This window comes from Atractosteus spatula, chromosome 2, assembly GCF_055471065.1.
Source record: "Atractosteus spatula isolate fAtrSpa1 chromosome 2, fAtrSpa1.hap1, whole genome shotgun sequence".
NCBI classification, from domain to species: Eukaryota; Metazoa; Chordata; class Actinopteri; order Semionotiformes; family Lepisosteidae; genus Atractosteus; species Atractosteus spatula.
Genome location: NC_142707.1, coordinates 10,575,751 through 10,602,258, shown reverse-complemented (window position 1 = coordinate 10,602,258; position 26,508 = coordinate 10,575,751). Strand labels below are relative to the sequence as shown.

The 26,508-nt window shown below is 38.0% G+C and overlaps 2 protein-coding genes across 5 annotated transcripts in view; one reads left to right on the top strand and one right to left on the bottom strand.

The window, feature by feature from the left end:
• LOC148839216 (zinc metalloproteinase/disintegrin-like HR1a) overlaps positions 1 to 17,405 on the top strand; it is a 32,763-nt gene extending 15,358 nt beyond the window's left edge. For 2 of the 3 annotated variants that reach the window (XM_088933956.1, XM_088933972.1), the window contains 13 exons: positions 269 to 399; positions 1,690 to 1,867; positions 3,192 to 3,281; positions 5,959 to 6,154; positions 6,609 to 6,711; positions 7,356 to 7,512; positions 8,177 to 8,257; positions 9,147 to 9,234; positions 10,670 to 10,772; positions 12,249 to 12,339; positions 12,936 to 13,154; positions 14,624 to 14,689; positions 15,516 to 17,405. In XM_088933956.1, the coding sequence (XP_088790082.1) occupies positions 269 to 399; positions 1,690 to 1,867; positions 3,192 to 3,281; positions 5,959 to 6,154; positions 6,609 to 6,711; positions 7,356 to 7,512; positions 8,177 to 8,257; positions 9,147 to 9,234; positions 10,670 to 10,772; positions 12,249 to 12,339; positions 12,936 to 13,154; positions 14,624 to 14,689; positions 15,516 to 15,548 (1,536 nt within the window). In that variant the 3' untranslated portion in view covers positions 15,549 to 17,405. The remainder of the gene's footprint in view (positions 1 to 268; positions 400 to 1,689; positions 1,868 to 3,191; positions 3,282 to 5,958; positions 6,155 to 6,608; positions 6,712 to 7,355; positions 7,513 to 8,176; positions 8,258 to 9,146; positions 9,235 to 10,669; positions 10,773 to 12,248; positions 12,340 to 12,935; positions 13,155 to 14,623; positions 14,690 to 15,515) is intronic. The other variant, XM_088933964.1, reaches the window with a different exon arrangement.
• A 1,544-nt stretch (positions 17,406 to 18,949) lies between these two features.
• The window catches only part of ppp3ccb (protein phosphatase 3, catalytic subunit, gamma isozyme, b), a 79,518-nt gene continuing 71,959 nt past the window's right edge, over positions 18,950 to 26,508 (bottom strand). For both annotated transcript variants that reach the window (XM_088929901.1, XM_088929910.1), the window contains one exon: positions 18,950 to 23,320. In XM_088929901.1, coding sequence (XP_088786027.1) covers positions 23,136 to 23,320 — 185 coding nt within the window. In that variant the 3' untranslated portion in view covers positions 18,950 to 23,135. The remainder of the gene's footprint in view (positions 23,321 to 26,508) is intronic.

Below are 26,508 nucleotides of genomic sequence, written 5' to 3'. Positions count from 1 at the left end.
TTACTGCTACACAACCCAGAGGTATAGGGGGAGGGCAGAGGCGATGTGCAACAGCCCCAGTTCTCTCGGTCTCAAAAGTAAATCTTCAGTGAATTTTGGGGAGATTCATTAGCAGATTCACAGATGACTAAAAACTGGGTTATGCAACATGGAGCATGAGCAAAATGAGTTATGTAAAAAGCTATTTAGAGTTTTTTTGGGGGGACAGGGTTGACTTTTCAAGTCTAGTGGTAAGACCAGCTATTTAAAATCTTCTTCTTGATTTTAGGACCACTCTCCAAATGCCATTGCTGTTGGGGCAACCATAACGCATGAGATGGGGCATAACCTGGGCATGAACCACGACACCAGTTCCTGTGTCTGCAAGGACTCCTCCTGCATCATGGCAGCTGCCCTTAGGTACAGAACAGCACAAAGGGACAGAAAAGGCAGAAAGACACAGCACATCATTACAGCCATCTGAAATCAAAGAGGAATTAAATACAGAGTAAAATGAGCTTTACCTTCGGACTGGAAGTTTCAAATCCCAGTACTTTCACAGTGTGCCAGGGAGCAGTGTCTTGCTTTGGTTGTCTCTATTTGTAAAGACATCATGGCTTTATTTGAAATTAATGGTTAACTGGACCCTGACACGCTTGCTGAATAATAATAAATAATCTGTTTTAGCTAATCTACCTCTGTGCTGAATGTGTCTTCACCTATGTCGTTGTGTAGTTGAGCTACAGCTGCGTGCCATCTGGCACACATATAAAGGCATTTTGGCCCAATGAATTAGTTGATTGTTCATACACAAAAATTGTATTTTTATATCTTTTTCACTACATATTCCCTTAAATGAACAAATCTATTGTTGTAAAACTCTATTAACAATAACTGTTTCTTTGTCAATGAGTATAATTTTAGGAAATGGGGGTAAAGGCAAACTTACTACAGTATACTTTTACACAAGACCTAAATAAGCAAAATAAGCACTGGTTATTTCCAATTCTGACTGCTGTTAAATGAGCATGTCGAATGTAGTAATTTCTCAGAGCACTACAGTATAGTATATGCAAACACCTCTGCTTAGTTTGCCTTTTGTAATTGCTGCCTAAACAGCTTGAGTAAAAAGGGTAGTGGCCCCTTTGCAGGTTCCAACAGAGATCTCTAAAGAAAACTTAATACAAATCTGCAAACAAGTCCAGAGATAGGCTGAATTCAAGAACCGGGAAGGAGATCCAAGAAGAAATAAAACACAAGAAGCAGGGAAAAGGAAACAAGAAGTTACCAGGAGAAAATAATGTGAAAAGAAAATAAATAAGAACCGAAACAGAACAGGATTAGGAAGAAAAGTAAGAAGCAGGGTACTAAGTACAGGAAAAGCCAGGTAAGTAAAGGTCCAGAACACTTATCAGAGGTAAGCATCAAGACTAAGCATTAAGGGAATGAGAACACAATTTATATGGAGCTGAGGAGTGGAAGAATGGAGTCCTAGATAAAGAAGTCAGACCGTGCTTGGCTGCAGCTGTCTGCGTTGTCTGCACTTCTGCTGTGCAGATTGGCCAGCAACCAGTGCTCGAGGCGCCCTCTGGTGACAAGAAGATGGAACTGTAACATCTTTCACTCGTCATTCTAGCCTTGATGCCAGAAACATTCTAGCTGTACCGATGGGTCCAGTGGATAATGGTTGCACATGTATTTCTTCAACAGTTATTCCATTCCGAAACACTTCAGCAGCTGCAGTGACACGAGCTACGAGAAGTTCCTGAACAACCGAAATGCAGAATGTCTTTTAGACAAACCGGACCAGCAGGCTCTCATTTCTGATCCAGTGTGTGGCAACGGCTTTGTGGAGAAGGGCGAGCAGTGTGACTGTGGCCCAGTGGAGGTAATAAAAATAATAATTCCTTACACTTATAGAGTGCCTATCTGGATACTCCACTCAAAGCGCTTTACAGGTAATGGGGACTCCCCTCCACCACCACCAAAGTGTAGCATCCACCTGGATGATGTGACGGCAGCCATAGTGCACCAGTACACTCATCACACATCATGGGGAGCTATCCATGGGGAGGAGAACAGAGTGATGAAGCCAGTTCAGAGTTGGGGATTATTAGGAGGCCATGATTGGTAAGGGCCAATGGAAAATTTTGGCCAGGACTCAAGGGTAACACTCCTACTCTTTTTGAGAAACGTCCTGGGATTTTTAATGACCACAGAGAGTCACAACCTCGACTTAACGGCTCATCCAAAGGACGGCACTTTTTTACAGTATAGTGGGCATTAGGACCACATGCTGAGTGCCCCCTCCTGGCCCCTCTAATACCTCTTCCAGCAGCAACCTTAGTTTTTCCTAGGAGGTCTCCCCTAGATACAGACCAGGCTCACACCTGCTGAGCTTCAGTGAGTTACAAATTGTGAGTTGGAGGCTGATATGGCAGCTGGCCTACAGTGCTTTAGCTGTAGTACTTCTTTTGGGTGATGGTCTGGTCATGCTGCATGGAGGAGCAGACTTTGTCTTCTCTTATTAATACAGCAGTGGAGCAGTGGACCTTCCAACATCATGATTATTAGGGAAGTTCTGATCTTAGAGGATTGGCTTTCTGTTATATGTATTGCCATCTACTAAGGGAATCAACACATTTTTCTTGCTTGTTTTCAATTGCTTTCATGTATTGTTGATTAAAATGTGGCAGTACTGTGCTGTTTTTTTTAAGTTCATTCACGGTATCTGTCTCTCTACAGGAGATCACAGAAATGTCATGCCAAGCGCCATGTGAACACTTAGCTCCCTTAGGTCTTCTAATATATTCTGGAGGGGCTGAAGAGGAACATGCCGGGCTTTTTGCCTTGCTTATACATTTTACGAACACACTGTTTTTTTGGATGGTCATTGTTTGACTGCAGGTTTCCGTGACCTCAGTGGCATAGTTCCTGGTAACAGCTGATCAGATGACGTTGTAATCTACAGCAGGGATCTTCCAACAATTAACACGACTGAAACTGATATCCTCTTCCTTCTCTATCAAACAATGTAGGTTGCTGTGGTTATTAAGCAAGAATCAGGATCATTTCCAAGGCAGATTACAGCCAAGTCTCTAAATTCTGCAAGTTCACAGTCCCAAAAACCACTTCTGAGGTTTAATCATTGAGCATCACCCCTTTCCTACCTGTGTGTTGAATTGCCATCCTCTGTATTCCTTCTTCTGTAGGAGTGTACAAACCCCTGCTGTAACGCCACCACCTGCAAGCTGACCATTGGGTCAGACTGCGCTGAGGGAGAGTGCTGTCAAAACTGTAAGGTAAGCTCCTCCAAGGGGATAGTTTAATTCACAAATCATAAATCATAAATGCCCCTGACATTGTATTCATCAACAATCATCAATCCAATCAAACATCTATTGACATAACACTGTATCTAATGATTTCTAAATCAAAACTGTAATTGTATGTAACTGCCATGGGGAGGTTATTAAAAATTAGTTTCCAGCCATGTTTCTCATACGCTTAATGATATAAATATATAAGAATGAACGCAGTATTAAAATTTAAGTTTTAAGTGTCGGGATATCATGTATAAGTTTAAAATGCAAATGAACTTCGAAAATTATGAGTAAAAGTGAAGCTGACAAAATAAATGACTGTATTTTTTATGACATTAGAAAGCTTTTCAAAGCCGTGATGTCATTCAATGCATTTAAATGGGAATTTCAGTGTTACCGCGGAAACCTCAAGTACTTCTTTTGTTTATAGTAATAATAGTGACATCTAGTGGTCATATGTAGGCAGTACCCTCACGTACTGCTTACTGTATGTAATTCAGGATTTGCATTGAACGCTTTTAAGTTAAAATGGTTAATTTGCATATCACGAGAATGATGTTGATATATATATATAGTATTTTGGAACGATCTAGCTTACTATTATTTATTTAAAAAGTGTAAAAACGTTTCTTAAAATACAGTTAAAATTTTTTTTTTTAATTCATTAAATTTATTCTACCTTTTGTACTCAACACAAACGGGAAAGATGGACTGGGTGCTGTGAACTTGCTTTTATAACTTCTATCTTATCTTAATATTGCTAGCCTAAACTTGAATTTAATTGTTAAAATCAGTTCCTAAGGATCTTTAGTGCAGTTTATTTTCTGTGTCACTTTTAGATTTAAACAGCTTTATAACTAGAAGAAGGTCTTATTTGGTCTAAGTGTTAATGAAACTAATATTACCCTTCTCTACAGAACTGTCATAGAAATTATTTAAATAGATTTAGAAAAAGGCAACCAGAATCCAGACTCAAAGGATCAGACTTAGGAACTCCTGATTTTAAATATTTTTTGGCCCAGGAAACGTTTTTTTTCTTGATTTTCGAGACGTACTTAAACATCCTTTAATAACCTATAGAATTAAATAGTAGCAAAGACAGTCCTTTAAGAACTACATTTATCAAAACCTGAATGACAAATAAAAGAAGGTCACACTCCACTGGGATCTTTATTTTGATTTGTGTGGAATTCTTATAATTATTTTCAAACCAACCAAGGACCTCAGATTTTCTGCTGCCACATGAAAACGAAACTGTCCTGTTTGGTGAAGAGCGATGTTGTGTCTGCTGAAGATGGGAGACCTTAGTCAGAAAGACTATCATTTCTGAGCATTGTAATAGCTTCAGTTGCAAATTTCCGTGGTGAAAATTTATCCTCCTATTTTAAAAATGCAGCAAAGTCACAATTCATAAAACTTAAAAAATAGAAAACATTAAGATAAGATAGGCTAATGGTTGTGACAACCTTTACTATGAACAGTCTTAGGAATAGAAGTTTCATGTACAGTCAAAAGTATTGTCTACCACCCACACCGTCACATTTGTACCCACTGAACGGATCTATGGGTTCCTCAGTCCAAGTCTTCGGAGATTCCTTCCAACTGACTTATTTTTACAGACTGGCTGTACCCAGTGATTAATCTTTTCTTAAATAGACCATATTAACCAGCTGTCTCAAACTCTGAATAAAATTGTCTTGAATAGAACGACCATTTCCCCATACCATAATTTTTCAGATGTCTCCTCATTAAAGTTTGTAGTTTTATTCATCAAGGGTGTGAATTTTAAGCAGTTGGCCATTTTGAAATGACTTAATATACTTATTGTGAGCATGTACCTGAGGATAGATATAGAGAAGTTTTATTAATTCCATTATATATTTCTATTGCAACTATTAATGTAAAGGAGAATATATTTGATACCAAGATTTAGTAAATTAAACAGGTCACATATTTCTCAAAACCATTCAATTCAGACTTCTCGGTCTCAAGTCCTGAGGATACTATGTGATTGTTTTTACAGCTTGAACTATTTGTAGGTGACTTCCTGTGTTAAAATAAACCTTTTGATAAAGCATTAAAAAAAAAACTGTGTGGCTCTGGTTGGCCTGAGTACTGGATGTAGATTAAGTCAAGACAAGACTTTTCAGGGCAGGTTTCCATTATAGAGAAGAAATGCTTCTAGAATCAAGTGGTAGGTGGTGGTTGAGTGCCGTCAAGTCGGTATCGACTCATGGCAACCCTATGGACAGTACCACCATCACTATCCATAAGAGTTTTCATGGCAAGATATGGAAATAGATTGTCAGGCCTTTCTTCCTCGCAGATAGTGCTAGTGTTGTTGTCGTTGTCGTTGTCATGGAAACATGATCCTCCGCCACCAACACCACCCCATACTGCTGCTGCCCGGTATGGATTATTAGAGAACCTTGCACCTGAAATGGGACACGACCCCACTACTCGGAGATTATGAGTCTCATGCTCTACTAACAGAGCTAGTCCTAGAATCAAGTACTTGGTTGTTAATCTACAGTACGACCTAATGGGAATCTACCCAAGGAAAATGGTTTTGATTTGAGCTCATCAAGGTATACAAGGTCAAAAACACCAACTGTTTTCACTGCTGATGTTTTTGCCGTTGGTTTTCTCTTGAAAGATTATGTCAGCGGCTTACGAATGCAGAGCCAAGAAAGACGAGTGCGATTTGGCGGAATACTGCACAGGCCAATCTCAGTGGTGCCCAGAGGATGTGTTCACTGTCAATGGGGTGCCGTGCAAGCGAGGTCAAGGGTACTGTTACAACGGGCAGTGCCCACTCTTCTCAGACCAGTGTCAGAGGATCTGGGGGACAGGTATGTCTGCATTGCCTGTGTCATCTACAGTATTTGCTTGTCTTGTTCTTGGCAAACGCATCGCATCAATCGGTTTACGGGTCAGATTCCAGCAGAATTTGTGGATTATACCAGATTGACAAGGAATCAGGATTTCTGGTTGTGGAGATCCACAGTGTAGTTTTGTCTTTCCAACTGAGCTCTCTACTCAGCTAACAGTGCATCTTACTCAGCATCTTACTGCTTTTCTAAAACTTACTCAAAAAAGAAAAGAGAGTTACTCAGAAGTTTTTTTTTTACATTTTACAATACGTTTGAGAGCTGAAATATAAGAGTAAATTAGCATAATCATCAGCCCAGTTAATGGATTAAGAAAATGAGGGGATACGATGAATGAACACTGTCATGCTGTAGGACCTGACCTGGAGATCACTGATATAGACATGATGGATGGTTTCCAACATTGTTCTTTCAGATGCAAAAGTGGGGAATGATTTATGCTACAATAAGAACACACATGGTGCGTACTACGGCTACTGCAGACGTGTCTCGGGGAGTTATGTGAGATGCCAGAATAAGTAAGAAAATTTGCTTTGAATGTTGAATTACTATGCAATGGATAACCTTCGCTTACATGGAAGTCAGAATCCGTGTGTTTTTATAACCACACTACTTTTGTAACATATTGTGTTTCGGTAATGGTTTTGGAAGATTTATGCATTCTGAATCTCCAGCCATCTCTTCTTCGGGTAGCAGGCTGGGTACTATATTTCTCAGAGAAATTGTTTTTCCCCCTATAATTTTCTCATTTTTTGTTTACCTTCCCTAGATATGTATTTATCTAGGTAATTGGTGAAAGTGCCTTCCCTAGATAGGTATTTACCTAGGTACTGTAAATGGAGAAAATTTCTACCATGATCATTTAGTACAACTCCAGAGGGTAATGTAATTTCTCTGCTTGTGAAGAACTTCACCATCTTCTTCACACCCTAAATAAAGACTCTCATAGCCCTCGTGTAGTGTTTACCAGTGGTCTGCTTTTGAGTGCAGGACTTTTTTATTGTAGAAAAAATGCAAGGAGTTTAACACTGAAACTAAGGGACTTCAGCCAAATTTGATGGTAGTGACCCTTTTCATAGATGAATAACCAGTTCTCACTGCAGGAGCGCACACGACATACACAAAACTATTCACTGTTTATGTGGTTGTTTCTTCCCAACAGAGATGTGAAATGTGGAAGGTTATTTTGCACTGGGGGCAATGACAACCCTGCAATAGGAAGACTGGTGCTTTTTAATAACTGCAAAGGTACACTTTTCGGGGATGATGAAGAGGATCTGGGACAGGTAGCAACAGGCACCATATGTGGAAATGGTCAGGTATGTTTGGGCTTTTGAACACCATTTCAGAAGAGTACATACAGTTCTATTTTAGATGACATTGTGCAAACATTCACCCATATTACCAAGAATGCCAACATGCAATGATCATTCTGCAATTAAAAAAGTAATTAAAACACTTGTTGTAATAAGCATGATTTAATCTTCTCTCACCTTACTATTACTATTAAAAGAAAATTTGAATTTGCTACTTGTCAGATTGTAATGTCCCCTCTCCCTTCTATGTAGCTTCACTGTATGTGATGTCACTGTATGTGTTAACGTAATAGCTTAAACATTCGGTAACATACATCCATCTTCTATGAATTAACTGTAAAAGCAGTAATTCTGAAAATAATTGTACAGAAGTCATCATTATTCCAATCTTAGGGGAGATGCCTCATAGATATGACATGAAACATTCAGTTGAGCTTTAAAAAACAAGATGGTAAAAGCATGTCTGAACTTGCCTATGGTATTTTAAAGTTTTGTCATTTTCTTTTTTTTTTGTTACTACATAAATGAACATGTAAAGACAAATTGTTTTAAAATTGTAGGAGAGAATGCTATCCAGATATTTCAAGTGATATCCTTTGCACTTAAAAGAAAACTGCAAAAAGGCCATTCATAAACCCTAAGCCACCGTCTGACTCCTGTTTTAAAGGTCTGCAGCAATAATGAATGTTTGGATGTCGAAAGTGCCTACAAATCTGCCAACTGCTCAGCCAAATGTAAAGGCCACGGGGTAAGCAGAAAGAGGGATGATGAATGCTGGCCACTTTGAAATACAAAGAGCCATTATTTTTTATTCTGTAAAAATACACTCATTTCACGTTCTTCTCCAAATCGTTGTTGGATCTTTATGTGATTTGTGGTGTTATACGAGAGTTCTTTTCAATCTACCATGATAATTTAAAAAGTGAAACTTGTCATTTTCTAACTTGGAAGGGCTTCTTTTTGCCCACATAAACAGGTAATGGGCCTGGTGAACTCATTTAGAGGCCATTTAGAATAAATAGCAGGACACACTCCTGCCCTTCAGGACCACAGTGGGCAGCTTCTGACTCACTGAACAAATTACTCATTCTGTTGATCAAAAGGTTACATTTTCCGCAGCTGGAATGTAACTCATGAGGATCCACATTGGCCAGACTGCATTGGAACAATGAGCAAGATGTTGTTTTAAGTGAAATTTCACATGAAAGGTGGACGATTCTCCATTCAGTATGAAACAGTGTTGTTAACACCCACAAACAATTCATTGATGAGAGCATGACTCCTGGGTGCTTTCCAAATGAAACGTTGCTTTTTTTTTTAAATTGAGAGGTTTGAGTATTAAACTCAGGCTTGAAGACCTAAATTAAACTAAGCAGCCAAAAAGCCTTTCAGTTATGACTTTCCTCAATAGTCCAGCCCAGTGGCGGTTCGTCAATTATAATCAACACCTGTAAAACTGGTAATCTGTAAAACGGATCTAGGCCAATAATCAAGTAGCTGGTAGTAGTGAAATGGAAGGGAATGGAATAGTCTTACTCCAAGTATCCTTGTTGTTGCAGGTCTGAAAAACTGTGTATTTAATAGCTGTCTTTGACCAGTCAGCTGTACTGTGCTCTGTAATACTATGTATTCTGCAGGTCTGCAATCACAGACTGGAGTGCCAGTGTGAATCAGGTTGGTTGCCCCCAAACTGTGACAAGAAAGCTGCTAATGAGACGTCTCCAGGTAGGACTCATTATATTATTATTGCACATGTCATCAGCCATTCAGAAAAAACACATTTCTATACAGTGCCCTCAACCTTGACAACACGTTTGATTATGCAAACTGTACAATGGTATTCATGTTTTCTAGTTAAATATGGCCTCTGTAAAACACGGAACTGCATAATAAAAAGTAATAAAAAGTCTGCAGCCGCTGCATGAGAGTTATGACTTTCATTATTGTCTGCCTTTAAATAGTTATAGTTGTATTTTATTTGGATTTATCACAAATATGCTTGTTGGCAGCTTTCTGAGATTTATCTAAACTTCTTGAAAGCCACAACCAAAATGCTGGAACTGAAAGTTTGTGATATGTCAGTTAATGCTAGTTAAAGCTGAGAGTTCACTGTGGCTTTCATACAACTCGATATCAAGCCCCCCGCCCACAGATTGTTTGAAAGCCATTTTTCAAACAATGCAGTGATGTTACGTGCTCTTTTGGAAATATTAAAGAGCATTTTTCCTCAGTCACCAATAATTTTGTTATGCCACTTCTTTCTATCTGATAATCAGTCACTACAGAACACAGGAGTTGAATGTTTCTGACAGGTTTCCCTCCTCCCCTATGAAAGTGGAATCAAACTCTATCAACCTGTTTCAGGAAAATAGTACTAAATTATTACATTATTTTTGTTTCCCACAAGCCTGCTAATGAAATCAGTTTAGTAGTTAATGTACAGGCACATCAAGACTGGGGTGTCGGGGAATATTTGCATTATCAGTTTAATTTAGAGTAGGTCAGGAGTTTTCACGGGCTATAAACATTTTAAAAGTGGTAAAAAACGTTAGGCAAAACAACATATTCAAATAAAATGTCTGCAACATTCATGGCATAACCTAATTTAGTTTTGTTCATAAAGGTCAGCAGACAGTCAGGCAAAGACAAACCTGGAAAGTCCAAGTAGAGTTCACACTGACTTTCTAGTGTAGTTTCTGCTGAATACTCCATTTTCTGGTCAAAACACTTATGAAGTTTTCAAATCTGATCATCAGGAAGATGTGCAGGGAAGAAGGATTTGTGTTACAGCATACTAAAAAGCTCACAACTCGATATTCTTTACCACATCCTTTCTCTCATGAAGCGTAGTTTCTCGGTAAATATTTTTGCTGAGATAGTCAAATTTCAATGCAAATAAATTAAAGAGAAAGAGTATGAACTCCAGTGTGTGGTGTGCCCCCTAAATCGCCTGGTGGGGAAACACACCAGGTATTAGTATTTTCTGTTTGTTTCTTCTTACTGGAAGGATCATAAGCCTAGCAGTCATTCAACCATACAGAAAACATATGTCTTCTATGTATGCCGCTCTGAAAGTGTGTCTCAATTGCCCAGACTGGAAGGTAAATGAATGTTTCAGTTTCAGCTCACATTGATGACCGTGTCTCTCACTCCCCTTCAGGAGTCACTGCTGCTGTTGTAATTATCTGCATTGTAGTCCTGATCATCATCTTCATCATCATTGTGTTCATCCGGCGCAAAAAGAAGTACACAAGTCCATTCAGGTTTGTAGATGTTAAAAGCAAAGGAGTTCACAACAGTTTGCTGGAAAACATCAATGTAGATGGAATGTGACTACCGTTATGATTAAGTTGCGCAGCAGTAATGACGTCACAATATTGAGGTACTCTTGCTACATTACTGAACTACATCCTTGAAACAGCCTTGTGCTTTGGTCAAAATGAGTGAGGTATCGTGCAGCCATTGATAGTCTTAAACCTCATATCTCTGTCTCGATTTGGACATAGAAAACTGAAGGGCAATGTGTGCAAATTTCACATTGAAATAGTATACTTAATAAAATAATAAAATCACCTCACGTAGGTGAAGAAATATAATTGAGATTCTGATATGAATTACATTGTTTTTGCACATAGAATTAGTAGTTCTTTTCCTTCAGTTTCTCTGCTTGTTCATTTGTTAAAATGTCAGAGAACTATAGCCACTATTTAAATTGGATAAGTAGTTCTATGAAGTTCTATAAAGGCATTATTACATGGAGGTCTACACAGATGACTTGTATTGTGATTACTACTATTACTTGAATGCCTATTTCCTGGTATTGTACCAGACTGCGTATTTAATAGTGAAAGAGCATAATCTACAAATATTTTGATTATGCACGTTCAATGGGGGAATAGCACGGTGGCAAAGCGCTGAGGCCCTGGGTTCAAATCCAGACCTGGAGTGCTATCTCACGCCAGAGACAGAGCTGGTATGTTCTCCACTCATGTGCATGGGTTTCCTCCCACAGTCCGAAGACGTACTGAAATGTTAATTGGCTATAGTGGCAAGGACACTATGCTGTAAAAACATTTGGATGTGAAGTTAAACCAAGGTCCTGACTCTCTTTGGTCATTAAAATCCCAGGGCGTTTCTCAAAGAGTAGAGGTGTTAACCCTGTTGTCCTGGGCAAATTTTCTCCTGGCCTTAACAATCATGGCCTCCTAATAATCCCCATCTCTGAACTGGCTTCATCACTCTGTTCTCCTCCCCACTAATAACTGATGTGTGGTGAGTGTACTGTGTGCACTCTGGCTGCTGCCGCATCATCCAGGTGGGTAGTGGAGGTGGTGGAGGGGAGTCACCATTATTACCTGTAGGGCTTTGAGGGGAGTGGAGTTGAGTCCAGAAAAGCGCTACATAAGTACAAGGATTATTTATTATTCTGACAGGAAACCAATGTCTGAGATGTGCTATAGAGAGTCCTAGTCTGGAATTACTGGATTTGTTACAATCCTACACCAGCATACAGCGAGATCTCTGCCCTCCTCCCCACTGATAGCTGGTGTGTGGTGAGCATTCTGGCGCACTATGGCTGCCGTCGCATCATCCAGGTGGGGCTGCACATTGGTGGTGGTGGAGGGGAGTCCCCATTACCTGTAAAGCGCTTTGAGTGGAGTGTCCAGAAAAGCGCTATATAAGTGTAAGCAATTATTATAATTATTATTAATTATCTCACTTCCCTCTCTGTGTCCCAGATCTCAATCCCACCTGAAGACCACTGGAGTGACCAACCCAAACTTTTTAAGGGACAGACAGCAGACGACTTCAGATTTTCAGGTCACTGTGGTATGAGAGGATTTAATTTGAAATTAATTCAATTTAACATTGAAAAAACACTTTTTCTACCATCTCTTTTCAATGCACCTCAATTTTGCCTCTGATCTGCGTAGGGCATTTTGCACGTTTCATATGAAACCTTAACAAAAAAGACAAGACTGTTTAAAGACCATGTAAAGGATAAGGCTTTTTAAAAAAATACAGGACATTTTTGCAGAATTTGCAATAAATTCTAGACTTAATTAGGACATTTTGAACCTGGATCTGCCCTCCAATAGCCTTCAATAGCTTCATTTTCTAAGTTGAAGCCTTGAAGTACTATCTGGTTAAAATAAAATTCTTTAGTCATTACCTAGTACTAAGGAGTTGATTTTTACATTTTTCATATCATTTTATAGATTCATTGAAATAATTTTAAGAAACAACTATTACACTTTTAATTAAGAATGGATTAAATGAGTTTTCAACTAAGCAATTGTGCTAAGCGAATAACTGATATTTGGTGTTTTCTGTAGCTTTACACAAGTTGATCACAAGCAAATTAAAAGGAGTCCTCACTAAGTAGCATTTTACTAAAGCGGTATTACTTTCGATTCATTCCTCAGCACCCAGTGAGAGCAGCACCTAGCCCTCCCCCTGCTGCTAACAAGCCAGTCGTGCCAGCCCCTCCTGTGACCTCAAAACCCCCAACAACTGCACCTCCTTTTGTGACAACCTATAACAACAAGCCCAGAGTTCCACCTCCTTCTGCACCAGCCTCTAGCAACAAGCCAAGAGCCATACCCCCTCCTCGCCCAGTTGGTACCAATGCTGTGCCGGTCCAGGTGAGCATGACAGCTGTGGAAATGATATTTATAATGACAATCTATAATGCATAACTTATTTTTCTTGAAATCCCAGTCTGATTGCCTTCTTTTTTCATTTTCAATAGCCTACCTACAAATGGTCATTTGTAAAAGGAACCATTGAGCAGTCTTTCCTTACACATACTTCAATTATCATGATAAAGTTAGATGACAGAATGGAGCTCTGTCTTCACAAGGAAATGAGATTTTCAACCAGACCTACGGTAGGCTATTGAAAATGAAAAAAGAAGGCAATCAGACTGGGACTTTAAGAAAAATAAGTTATGTATTATAGATGATGTCATTGTAAATATCATTTCCATAGCAGAGAATGAATTTTAAGTATATAAATATAATATGAATTATAAATAACATGCAAGGAATGATGTATATTTTTTTCAAAAGAAACGTCTACAGCCAGCTGTGCATTTATTACGATTATCATGGAGGAAATTTAGCATGATTTATCACTGCGCATTTTAGTTGTTAATGTTTAACATCTGGTAGGATTAGTTGACAAGTAAAATGATTTGGTTGACAACAAGAGTTCAAAAGTTTGGGAGGTCAAACCCCATCCTCACTCACGTCCATTAACCTATGTACAGGCACAGCAATCGCCATGCACGCACTAGTGCATTACCATTTTCCATCCTCCCTGCAGCCCTTCCCAGCAGCCCCCTAGCTCATCACTCTTAGACCACAAAGTTTCTGACTCATCCTTGTATCCAGGTTGTCACACTCTCAGCCCAGTGTGTTAAGCCATTAATTCACTCTAATTCAAATTGGTCACTACTCCATCTTAATTTAGGTTTTGATCAGACGTCTGCAATGCCTACTAAAGTCAAATGCCACGTCAGCTTCCTGGTTCAACAGGTGCATTATTCCTGTTTTACAAATTCAGTTTTAGTTGTTCATACTCAGACTCCTGTAAAAGTACCCCACAACAGCAGTCTGTGACGGACTGGCATGTCACCAGACGTGTAGCTTTGCTTCTGAGATAGACCCTTACCTGGAATTAATAATAAAAATAATAATAATAATGTTGCTTTATTAGCCCTATACAATTTCTTGCATTAGGAATTCGTCTTTTCGCATACCCCAGCTTGCTCTCCATGAGACACAGACAGGGAGAGAAGCTGGGGGTCAGAGTGCAGGGTCTGCCATTGTACGGCACCCCTGGAGCAGTTAGGGTTAAGGGCCTTGCTCAGGGGCCCAACAGAGTAGGATTCATCTGCCGGCTGCGGGATTTGAACCAGCAACCTTCCAGCCACAGGCACAGATCCTTAGCCACAGAGCCACCGCTCCACCCTAAAAAATATGGAACGCTTCACGAATTTGCGTGTCATGAATTTAATGGATAGAAACAACATGTGTACATCTGGATCATAATTATCAAGGCAAATCCCTTGCTGGTGTAATAGGATTGTTTGTATTGTGTGTTGATGCAGGTGAAGACTCGTCCTCCTCCAGTGCCCACTGCTAAACCAGGACAATTTCCTGTTGATGCCAGAGCAGTGAGTATTACATTTTAAAAGAAATAAAGCCAATTAAAGAGAGCATCATGTATCACCTGGATCAGGGGCTCAGATGTTCCTGAAAAAGCAAAAATCGCAGCCTTGTAAGATAAAAGCACAGCTCAAGTTCAGGGTCTTGTAAGACCTGAAACCTTGGCTCCCAAAATGCAGAGACTACAGCCTTACAGCCACGCTGCTAAACCTTTATGCCTGTAACATCATGAGAGATGAAAGGTAAGGTCTCTGAATGTTCCACACAGAGTGAGTCTTCTGAAAAGATCATTTCCTGATAGTCAGGTTTTCCCTACGGTTATTCTGAAATTTTTGGCAAATCCATAAACTTTCAGAATTCAGAATGAAAGAAATAAGAAAGATTCATCAACTTATTTGGAGGGTAAAATGACAGATCCTGTTCATCTGAAGATACAATTTGGCAATGATATTTCAGAGTGCTACTTGTCAGCTTCATAAGAGGGAACAGTGGGAACTAGTGCAACATATTAGTGACTATAACACAATATTTTATACACTGTTTAATTAATTGATGTTTCTCATCCATTTTATTTTTAAGTACATTTTTACAACAACAAACCATCATGGACAGTTCTTGAAATTCGTGACCTGTGGTGGTGGGGTGAGGCATTGTAAAGGAAGAATTTCCACAGGGATAAATGTGCACTGTTATAAAGGGAGTGTTTTTCAAACAAGGTATAAGCATCCCATATGTTCATGATTTCAGTTATTTGGGGATTACATAATATTTGCAAGACCTGAAACCAATCTCTGCTTTCCTGAATGGACTCATTTTTCTTCTTTTCCCTCACAGGCTCTTAAACCTGTGAATAACCCACGACTGTGAGGCCTCTATATGCAGAGGGAAGTCAGCCTACAACACCCCAGTTATTTTAACTTTTGCCACCACTGCAGAAAGCTCTGGGGAACTTTGAGTAGCTGATTGCACATCTCTGATCTCTGCCTTGAGTGCCTGTGCTGGTCAGAAGGGTCTGACCTCTTACACTGCCTTTGGTTGAATGAGCCCTGTGAGATATTAGGGTGTTAATGTGTAAAAACATTTGGTTATTAAAAAAACACGGGTTGTAGCTTTTATTACAGCATCACTGTTCATATTTATTTCTTTTTATGCTAATTTTATATATTCGGTGAAAGGATGATTTAATATATAATGTGCAATGTTGTAAAAATTCATTTTCTGTGTGTGTAGCCGATACCATCAGTTGATTTGGTCACAATTACCAAACAAAAAAACAAGCAGGATTTAGAAAGTTCAACTATTTTTTTTCTCGTCTCATTCCTGATGGTGTTAAACATTTTAGGCAGTAACGAAAAAGGAATATTTACAACTCCATGTATTTTTCATCAAAAATGAAAGCAGAAATTCAAAGTGTGGGCAGCACTATCCACAGTGTAGTTACAAGTACATTTACTCTAGTGTAATTCAGTCTTGTACAAAAACTATTAGAACATTAGTAACTACTATTAGAATATCAAAGGAGGAAAGGTTTTTAAAATATATTCATGCATAAACATTGCTTGTTTATGCATGATCAGATACACAAAAAGCCACACATGTATACTTAAAAAACAGGCAGGAAATCTGATAAAACCCCACAAGATTGATACGCAACCAAATTCTTAACTTTGAACTAGTTTGTTCTGTTGCCAATTCTTCATTTTTTTGTGAACTTGAGATTGTAATTCTACTCCTAAATATTTGAGGATTGTGATAACACTGCCGGTTTAAATACCACAATGCAATGTGACCTCTCAGGCCAGAAATAAATATTACATAGCGTTTAGAGTCAGAAGTTACTACACAAAAAAAACATGGATATCATCTACGAAAATTGTATGAATTCAGATTCATTCCTTATTCACAGGCCCATTCCATTCAAATGTTCAGTTTGATTCTGGACTGGTAATGCCTTAAATGAAATATTATTAATATAAAGCTTCAAATACAAAGCTTTGTATTTGAGCTCACACTATTCATTTTAATTGTTCCTAAAAAGTTTCATGATGATTTATATCCACATGGATTCTCCCACGTTAGGCATAATCAAAGTGTCTAAACTCTTATTATAAGCATAAACATATTCCCTTGCAATATATATCATATATATTCTTTGGTAGCCGTACTGTGTACCTCTTAAATAGTTCACAATACACAAGTGACCAAGTACCCTGTTTAAAATATACATTTTTAAAAAGCAAAATAAAAGATAGGATTAAAATTAAATGCAATAAACTCTATTGCAGAAGGTGTGGTCTTCATCAAACTGAGTTACCCTTACTATTATTTCTAGACTGGATCAAAATCTTCGTTTGAAACTCAGATTTTTTAAAACAAAAACACATTTCACCAGGTCATTTAATAGTTCTAATAATGTTGCTGCGATACAGCCATGCATATAGTGCCAGTTATTCCTCTTAAGTGCAATATCTTTTCTGTTGCATTTCTCAGAACCGTTTAATTTGTGTTATTAAACTGATTAATAATGTACTGTATATTAAAATTATTTAACTGTATTAAACATTTTGCAGTAATGTTGCTTTCTTTGGTAATGGTATTCAAAAAGAATAAATGCACTTAATGAACTCTTTAACTAATAAGCATTTGTAAACTAAATCCCTGAGATGGACATCTTTATGCTTTTTGAAGTGTAAAAAGAAGCCTTTTTACCGTCAGTGAAATTAGTACAGTCCTTAATATACTGGGCAGCTACTTGAAAACTATATACATACCACCAACGATAATCCTTTTTATAACTAACAGCACCAAATACATATGAATAATAACCCAACAGTGCATAACTTTAAGCACGAGTTTCATTTCTTCTAATGTTCTTTATAGCAATTTGAGGTTAGGGATTATCATGGTAATTTACCAAATTTTCAAGGCTTTGTCAATGTACTTTTTTTCCCACTCAGTACTGCTGCAACTCCACATGGCTCCATATACAAGATGGTGTGCCAAGGCTCAGATCCAAGAATGCAATCTGTCAGTAGTTTTCCCTCTTCTGCGTGACAGACAGGGGATCTCCAACACGTCTTTGTCTCTGTCTGCGGCTTTAATGTTATGCAGAACTTATTTAATAGTGTTTGGTTTGATGTAGTAGTTATCAGCCTCTATATAAGAACAGGCTCACAAGATTGATTGTATACACATGGAAAAAAAATGTGCAAGGAGGCATAGCTACTTACAAATTATATGCACCAACTTTTTTGACATCTTCAATTTCTGTAGCCTTTCCACATGACTCATGAAAGCAATATGAATTATATTTTAAAAACGACTGAAATTCCATACACGTACTCATGTGAACACATCCCATGGCCAACAGTTTATTGCAGACAGTATATTAGAGGTGTATAACGGGTTTATTGTTGAGGGATGCAAAGGCATTAATGAATTCCAGTGATGGTGAGAATATTCCCTCTCTCAGCCTCCCTGTACATAGCATTTCCAAATGCTGAAAAGTGCAGTGTGCCTTTTTATACGTGGATACAGAAGGTGAAAACATTATTCATTTCTTCATCATTAAAAATGAGACTTTATTAGGAACCTATAGTAACACTAGGTCACATTTAATGTTTTTAATATAAATGTCTATAAGCCATCCATGTGACCAGAATGGCTTTGGAAGTCTTATTTTATCTTCTGTTTTGCTTTCTCTACAACAGTAAAATAAATAAATGTTAATGATTTGTGATGAAACGGAAAATAAGAATAAATGTGAAATGCCTCACGAACACGATTGCCTCCAAACTGTTCAACATGACTGCCATACTTAAATAATGAGTTACGCACAATTACATTGTTATATTAGAATTACACATTACAGAGACGATTCTGGTATCTTTGGGGTTAAACAGACTAGACAGCAGTCCCCCCTGGATGGGATGCCAATTCATCACAGGGATTACCCCAAAATCAAAAACAAAAAACAAAGCTGGTCTACATTTATACAGAGTTGGGTGGACTAGAGCATTTGGGGGTATTTTGCTCAAGGTACAACTGCAGTGTCTGCAGCAGGAACCTGAACCCACAGCCACCAGTCACGAGTCCAAAGCCTTATCCACTACAATGGTGACAAACAGAACCTCAGTGAAGGTGCTTTTGGAGTTCTTTTGGAGGCATTTGTGTGTAAGGAGTCAAATTTTTAAATGATCTTTTCTTTGCTGTATCATTCACTAAGAAAAAGTGAAAAGTAAAAGGGTAAAAACAAAACAGACCACACCTTTGGGTTTCAGTATTTCTTTTTTCTTCTTTTTTTTTGGAGTGATACAACTACATAAATCAAGATTTTATAGAGGCCTCGCAATACAAGTACTTGACAATTTTTTTACAGCTATTAAGAAATTCTTAATAAACGATATTTCTGTACATTCTGCAAGATATGTTTTAAAACTTTTGACAGAAATCAGAAATGAAGCCCATGACTGGGCTAGACTGTCCCATCTTTCACACCACAGTATGTCTTTGTTTTAAAATGTGAAAGAACAACTTTGAACCTGCAGAGCCCTTCAAGGACATACACAGAACTGCCCTGCCCAGCTGAACGACATCCTGAATTTGCAAAAATAAAATATGTAATAAAGTCCTTAATCTGAGTCTCCACATGATGCCATAATTCTACCACACTTTTGAGACAGATGTCTCCAACTTTCCCCTGAGCCACACAGACCGAAAGTAAAGCACGCACCATTAGCAGAGAGAGGAAAGGGTTTTAAGAGGACTTCATGCCATTTGCATCTCTTTTTCATTTCACACTTGCTGCACATCCCACCCTACAAAGTACCACTAATTCTTTGTTGCCGCTTTCTGTTTTTCATTTCCTATGGTAACTAGCTGTCTGTGTCACATGATATATCTTCTCCCATGGCGCTTACTTAGATAAACTACACAGCAACTCTTCTTGCCAAAGCCGATCAACCTCCCACTGCTTATTTTACACGACAGCAAAGTTTCAGTTTTATAATCGCTCACAGCAATAAAGAACAGAGAAATATGCAGGTAACATGCATAGAGAAGACATTTTGAAACAGAAAGGTGTGTGAAACATAATGAAAACAGATTTCTAAAAAATATTATGTGCCTATGCAATATTCTATGTAAAGCAAATCTCCATACTTTCCTGCTGTGAATAATATTTATTTTTCTGAAGAAGGCAAAAACATGCAGATCCATTGTGACAGTGAACTACTAAAGCTATTATATTCTGATGTTCCAGGACCTGCTTGTGTTAGAAGTGTGGAAGAGGAAACACTGGTTGCAGAGTGCTGGGTGTAGTATACTATCCCACCATTAGAGATTATCTGTCCTAGATCCTGATTTTGTTTTAACTATGGGATGGCTCTCCCTTAAAACAGGTAATAATCACTTACAAAGAAAGCTAATATATGAAATAAACAGCAGGAAAATTCAGTGGCTATGAAAAATTTAACTTGTCCCCAGAATACAAAATGACAGTGAAAGCTATAATCGTGGAAAGACAGTGGGCCACCATATTCATCAAAATTAACTGCATAAAACACATTATAATGAACATGATTTTACTTTTTGGTAAACAATCACAAAACAGCATTTTCTCCTTCTCAATTTATGCAAGTTTATGTTTTGCCAAACGGCATCACTCCCTAACCCTGGCAATTAAAATACAATAAGCAGCACAGATCGTATTAAGGGAATGCAATTCTCACAGCAGAACGCTTGTCATATAGAAATAAGCCTTTTAGCATCATTAAACAATACTTTTCATATTATTTCTTCGTTTAAATGAATATAATAAAATGGGTATTCTAAGGGAAGCTTAGTAAATCATCACCCACAAGATTCTAAATCCAGGTGGGAAACTGAGAAAATGAGACGTCATTTTTAGTTAAACTTCTCCATAAAACTTTTTTTAAACACAGAACACTGCTTTAACAGGTATAGTGACTTCCTTGACCCAACAACCTCCTAAACTACGCCCCACTGACAGAAACCGGTGCTGGCCTCTAAAAAAGAATCAGGGATTTTGAAACAGTGAGCAAAGCGCACATTTTCAACTGATCAGTAAAACAGAGCAGTTGATTCTATTCAGGAGTAATGTCAAGAGCAGTCACAAACCCTGCAACTCACAGTGGTTTACTTTGGCATGCTTTTCATCCATTAAAACAGCCCCACAAGTACATTGGAGCAAACCTTCTCATTGAGAGCTTGAAGTTGAAAGAGAACTATCAATTGCCTGTGGGCATTTCTCCAGACACCACAGAACACAACTTGAGTTAAAGTCTAGAGTTTCAGTTGCCTTGGATGAAAGATGGAGAGAGTGTGCCTGGATCTCACATAGCAATACCAGCTTTACCACACACTGACATCTGTAAGTCACATTCATTGCACCCTGGTGACACACTTAAGATCTCAGTGCAATACACAAAAGTGAAAGTAAAGAGTGGCAGGGGACTCAGATCAAGCTGATTCTGAAAACGTTCAGCTCTCAGTCTCTAGTGGAAGATGGGAATAAGACATTATTTCAGCGCTACAGAATCCACAACTAAGGTAAATGCTTTCTGTGGTTAGGTACAGAATGAAAATTAATGGGAAGTTATGTGGGAGGTTTTTTTCAGTTTGCATTGTAATACACAAATAATTGGTTTTCAGTAATTTCTATGAAAATACTTCTGCCTCCCCCAGAGAATGGAAAAGATGTATTCCTCATTTTGGCATGGAGGACAATCTAAAAAGGAGGCTGGATCAGTATTGCGGTTTGGTTTGGTTCTCTGCTCATGCTTTTTCTTTATCCAACTCCATTTTAACAATTAAAACCAGCGATCAGCTACCTTCTCTTCATCATTGTGTCACAACCAGAAAAATATTGCGGTTAGCTTTTTAATAGACAAAGTTTTCAGTTTTTTAGCTTCAATAATACAACTTGACTTATATGCTCTAATTATTAAAACATGAAAGGATAAAATGACTTTTTATCAATTTAAAATTTTAATTCTGCTTAGCACTGATCAAACACTAGAATAACACACTGATCAGTTCCTTATGAATTAGACCAGCCTAGTGCTGCAATAACACTTACCCAGCTAGGTCTCAGTTCTCTTCTGCACTTTGTAAAAAGAATGATGTCTTACTGCATTAGATTAGTATTTTCAGACAGGATTTAATTGCGGCTCCTAACACAAAAATGCGGCAATCAAGAGAAATCAGTGCAAAGTCTACCAGTTCTCAATTGTGGGGTGAAAACCAATGCAGAACTTAGCTGGAAAGGACGTCCCAGTAAAGCATTTCTAATTATGCATTCTTTGGAACCCTAAAGCTACATTGTACTTTCTGTTCACCATGAGAAAACTTTTTTTTCCCCTAATCTCAGACAAAAACAACAGTTAAAAATAGCATTTTTTTTATATAACATGCATTATGTAGGTTAAAAAATGCAAGTTGATAAACAGCAATAATAAACTATTTTAATTAACTTTAACTGTCATATAAGGGCCATTATCTAACGGATCCAAAACATTTTAAAACCCCCTAAAACTAGAAAAGTCACTAGGAAATGGCTCAGGCGAGCAGAAAACCAAACCAGAGCTCAAGCACACTCACTGATCCCAGTTACCCATATTTATTTCTATTACTTTAATGATGAAAAGCTGGGCTTTGGTGCCAGTAATTACAATCTGCGGCTTGAAAACAAAACTCTTCTCACATTTAAAAAAAGGGAACACTTAAAAAAATAAATATGTATAGAAAGGAGTGTGTTTTTATACAGACACTAATTTATATAAACACAAGAGAGCAAAAAAATGAAAGCACTCAGTACTTTTTATCCCCAAGACATGTCTCTTATACCCTTAGCTCTCAGATTTTCTTTTCCATTGTGCCACTGATAGAAGAGGGATATACTGATAACCAACAGACACTCCAGTGCATTACCATTACCCACCAAGGTCCCTTAGCTTTTTTCCCCCTGTTTAAAACTACCTAGCGTTTTGGTTGGACAAGTAGAATATATATTTTTTCAAATGTTCCCTCGCGAAGCACATAAAACACAATACAAGAAGGACTCAGTTGAACTAGTCATATAGAACTCCTGAATAATAAAAAGGTATCCTTATTTAATCTCTTACATGAACTCAAATTTACAAAATGCTCTCTGTGGTTATTGTCGGCAATGATGTTGGGGCCTGGCTCCCCCTCCCCCCAGCTTTTTTCTAATAACTGCACCTCTTGAATTCTATTACTCTTCTTTTAATAAATAAATAAGATCAACATCTCATTGGGTTTTTGTATTTGTCTAAATCTTCCGTTTTGTGTTGTTGCTTCTTACTTTTGCTCGTTGTTTCCCACCTGCCTGCAGTTAGATTGAGGGAGACAGTGGGGGGGTGGGGGGTGGCGGAGGACTGGAGGGGGGGAGGGGGCTGGAGAGGGGAGGGGTCATTACTGCCCCTGATTGTCTGTCCCGTTCTTGTCTGGGGAGTTGGCGGTATTTAGAGAGTTGACCGTCCCGTCTGGCTGCTGCTGCATGGCATCGCGCCGGGGGGGCATCCTCTCGTTTATCCGGTCCAGGCCGCGTGCCTCCTCAAAGCTCCGGATTTTGTGTTGAGGAGAAAATCCTTGGATAGCTGCCGAAAGAGTTGGTGGAGGGAAAACAAGAAAAAAAAAAAAGAAAGTCAACACACGCTGAGCCCAAAGGGAAACACCGCCCATCGTTGTGAGCTGTTTGCAAGATGTCTCTGATCACCTCTGAGCTAAGGGTAGAACTTATTTAGGGCTTGGAACACTTAACATTTTAAATTTGTTTCTGAAAATGTATTTTTTTAACCACCCGCTAGGATGAATTACTTCAGATTTGACCTCACTTCAATATACCATTCTAGGAAAGGAGCTCAACGATCTAATCAGTTTTTGGGGGGTAAAACAAGTTTAGGAGACTTAAGATTTCTAGACAAGAAATCTACCCCTGGACCTTCTGACTGTAGGTATTCCTTATACAATCATACAGCGGATGAATATTCCTTTATAATGCTAGTTAAAATCAGCAGGTACCATGATAAATTCTTTGTGTAACTGTGTGTCTGGGCTTCAACATTTTGTGTTGAGTCAGTCAAATCTTGCAAAACTTTTTTTAAAAAAAAACTTTTTTATTTGGGGATTTTTAATGGGGACTGCACTAGACCAAATTACTTGTTGAATTGGTGAACTTGTTGAAAACCTGAAAGTTGTTCTAAAGATAGAAAAGGTTTTATATAATCCTCATTTTTTATCTGGCTTTTTATAATCTAAGAACTCCATTTTTATTCTTCAAAGGCAATTACACTACCCAACTAAGTCTTTCTATACATCCATACAGCACAGAGCTATATATGCTCTTAGGAGTTATACATGAAATTAGTCTTCTTTTTGAGTGTTTTATCTGTACGTGTCACTGTAGACTCAGTGTTAGCACATACACAGTTAAATGGTTTAACAATGCACAACACAGACAGACAGTTAGATATCCCATGGTATTGATTACTTAGAATTTAGCTTCACATGTGTTAGTATTAAAAAATAAAGCTGGAACGTGCTTCCACTCCCTCAAAACAAAGCCAAAAGAGTTACATGAACAAGGTGTAGAAGGTGTTTTTTGTTTAAATTCGTTCACTGGTAAATATATCTCAAATGCTTATATTTTGTGGGCAGATTTGCTATTTTTTTTCCTGGTGTGAAACACCAGAATCATACATATACTCAGGCTGTCTTTTACTAATTTTGTTTTCAAAACACTGGACTACGTAAGACTTCTTCTCTAATCCAATGGTACGTTACTCCATTCTTCAAGAAAAGAATAGCTCTCATTTCACCTACTCAGTAGCTTAATACAATTCAACTTAATTCACTGCACAAAGTAATTAATTGACAAGTTGCTTAAAGAATTTATTCAAAACAGAAAAGGTACCAGAACAACCCTGTGTATTGCAGACGTAATCCACACTCACATCTGGTTGATCCCTAAAGAAAGTCTCCACACAAGAGTGAATTAACATAGACTGGAGAGGCTGCCATCATTTACAAGAAGGATGGCACTGTAATGGCTTTGTGTACAGATCTAGGAAGGGAAATCACGTTCCATTCAAAACAATTCCTAATCTTGTGATATCATCTGGAAAAGCGACTGAACAAAACTATTGTACGGAGGTTAGCACAGAACATAGAGACAGACAGCTCAGTTACATTATATACTGTAAACGAAGATAATGAAGCTCCAAGCACTTATTGTTCCCATACTGAAACATGCACATACAGTACAAACCATGCTTCTGGGACTTCACTCCCATTAAATCAGCCAGGGTAGGAATTTTCTATGTATTTAGTTATTTGTATATTTATTTATTTTTTAATGTTGGAAAGGCTTTTTTCTTTGTCTAAAATTAATTACTGAATAGAAAAAGACAGCAAGATTTTGATGCATTTTGGGTTTCATCTGGGAATAAAAAGCATGCACAGCCTTTCGCTTCACTTCTTCTATTTACACTGTTAATACCACAATATTCTGATACAGAAGGAACGAGAAAGTAACAACACAATACGTTTGGATACACAAAAACGAGACAAGCGCACAAACCTTCTAAAAAAGTACCTGCTGCCAGAAAACCTTAAGAAAGTAATTGTTTTATGATGTGCTTATTTAAAGTAAAAAAGGATGTTTTTGCATTGCATGTAGCAATCTCTCCCTATAATGTATTCAGTTCATCTGTTTTGATCATTGTTTAGCAGGCAGTTAATTCCTCTAAGGAATACTCTCATTCCACTTTAGGGATGACACTTATTCTTGTTTCATAAAAAAATCACATTTTTAAATTAATTTTCCAAAACCAGGCAGGAGTATAATGAGACTGGATACATAAAACTAGATCTTGGAAGCTAGTTCAAGTCATGACTATAAAGAATATAAAGAATAATTCACCCCAAATAATTCACTGAGCAAAATCGGTGCCAGGCAACAATTGCTTGATAAAGCCTTTTCATTTCTCAGCTTTTTTCTGAATGATTGCTCTACTTGTGTTTGTGACTCACAGGAGGTGTTACACCGATAGTACTAGAGATTGAAATATTTGTGTGCGGAGGAAGCAGAGAAGAGCCAGATGGAACATATGCTTTCTCACTTCGCTATGCCACCTTATCCTAGAGCCTTCACCACATTACAGTGTGGGTCCACAGCCAACCAGCCTCTGACTCTCTTTCTTGATGACAGTCTGGGCAACTGCAACAGTTTAGCATAACACCTTTCTGCTGTGGCCACACTTTTCTGCTTTTAAAAAAATAGATGTAGAATTTATTTCTTTAATAAAGCTGGCTTCAATCTTCCTTTGAATGAAACTAAAATGCTCACCTCATTGACTCTGTAACAGTTTTTTTTTTCTCTTCTGAACTGAAGATCAGATTCATTAGTCAATGACACACAATTTTTAGGTCACAACTGTCACAGTGGGATGGCTGCAGCAATACAGATCGAAGAAACTGGTTGATTTCAAACGTGCCCAGCCATGACTGGTGGTAAAGCCAAAAGAGCACCAATACCGGTCAACTATACATCATAGTTTATATATGAACCATATACTTCTCTTGTGCCTCTGTTGAGTGGTTAACAAACTGGGTAGTGCACAACATACAGTATACTGTATGTAAAAACAGGCAGTCAGGTACTTTTTAACATTAAAAATAGTAATAAAATAAGCAAACAATACACACAACAAATAAAAAACACCAGAAGCCTTTTCCTTTAGTCAGACATCACTAACATGGAGAGAGGTAATTTCAGGCATCATAC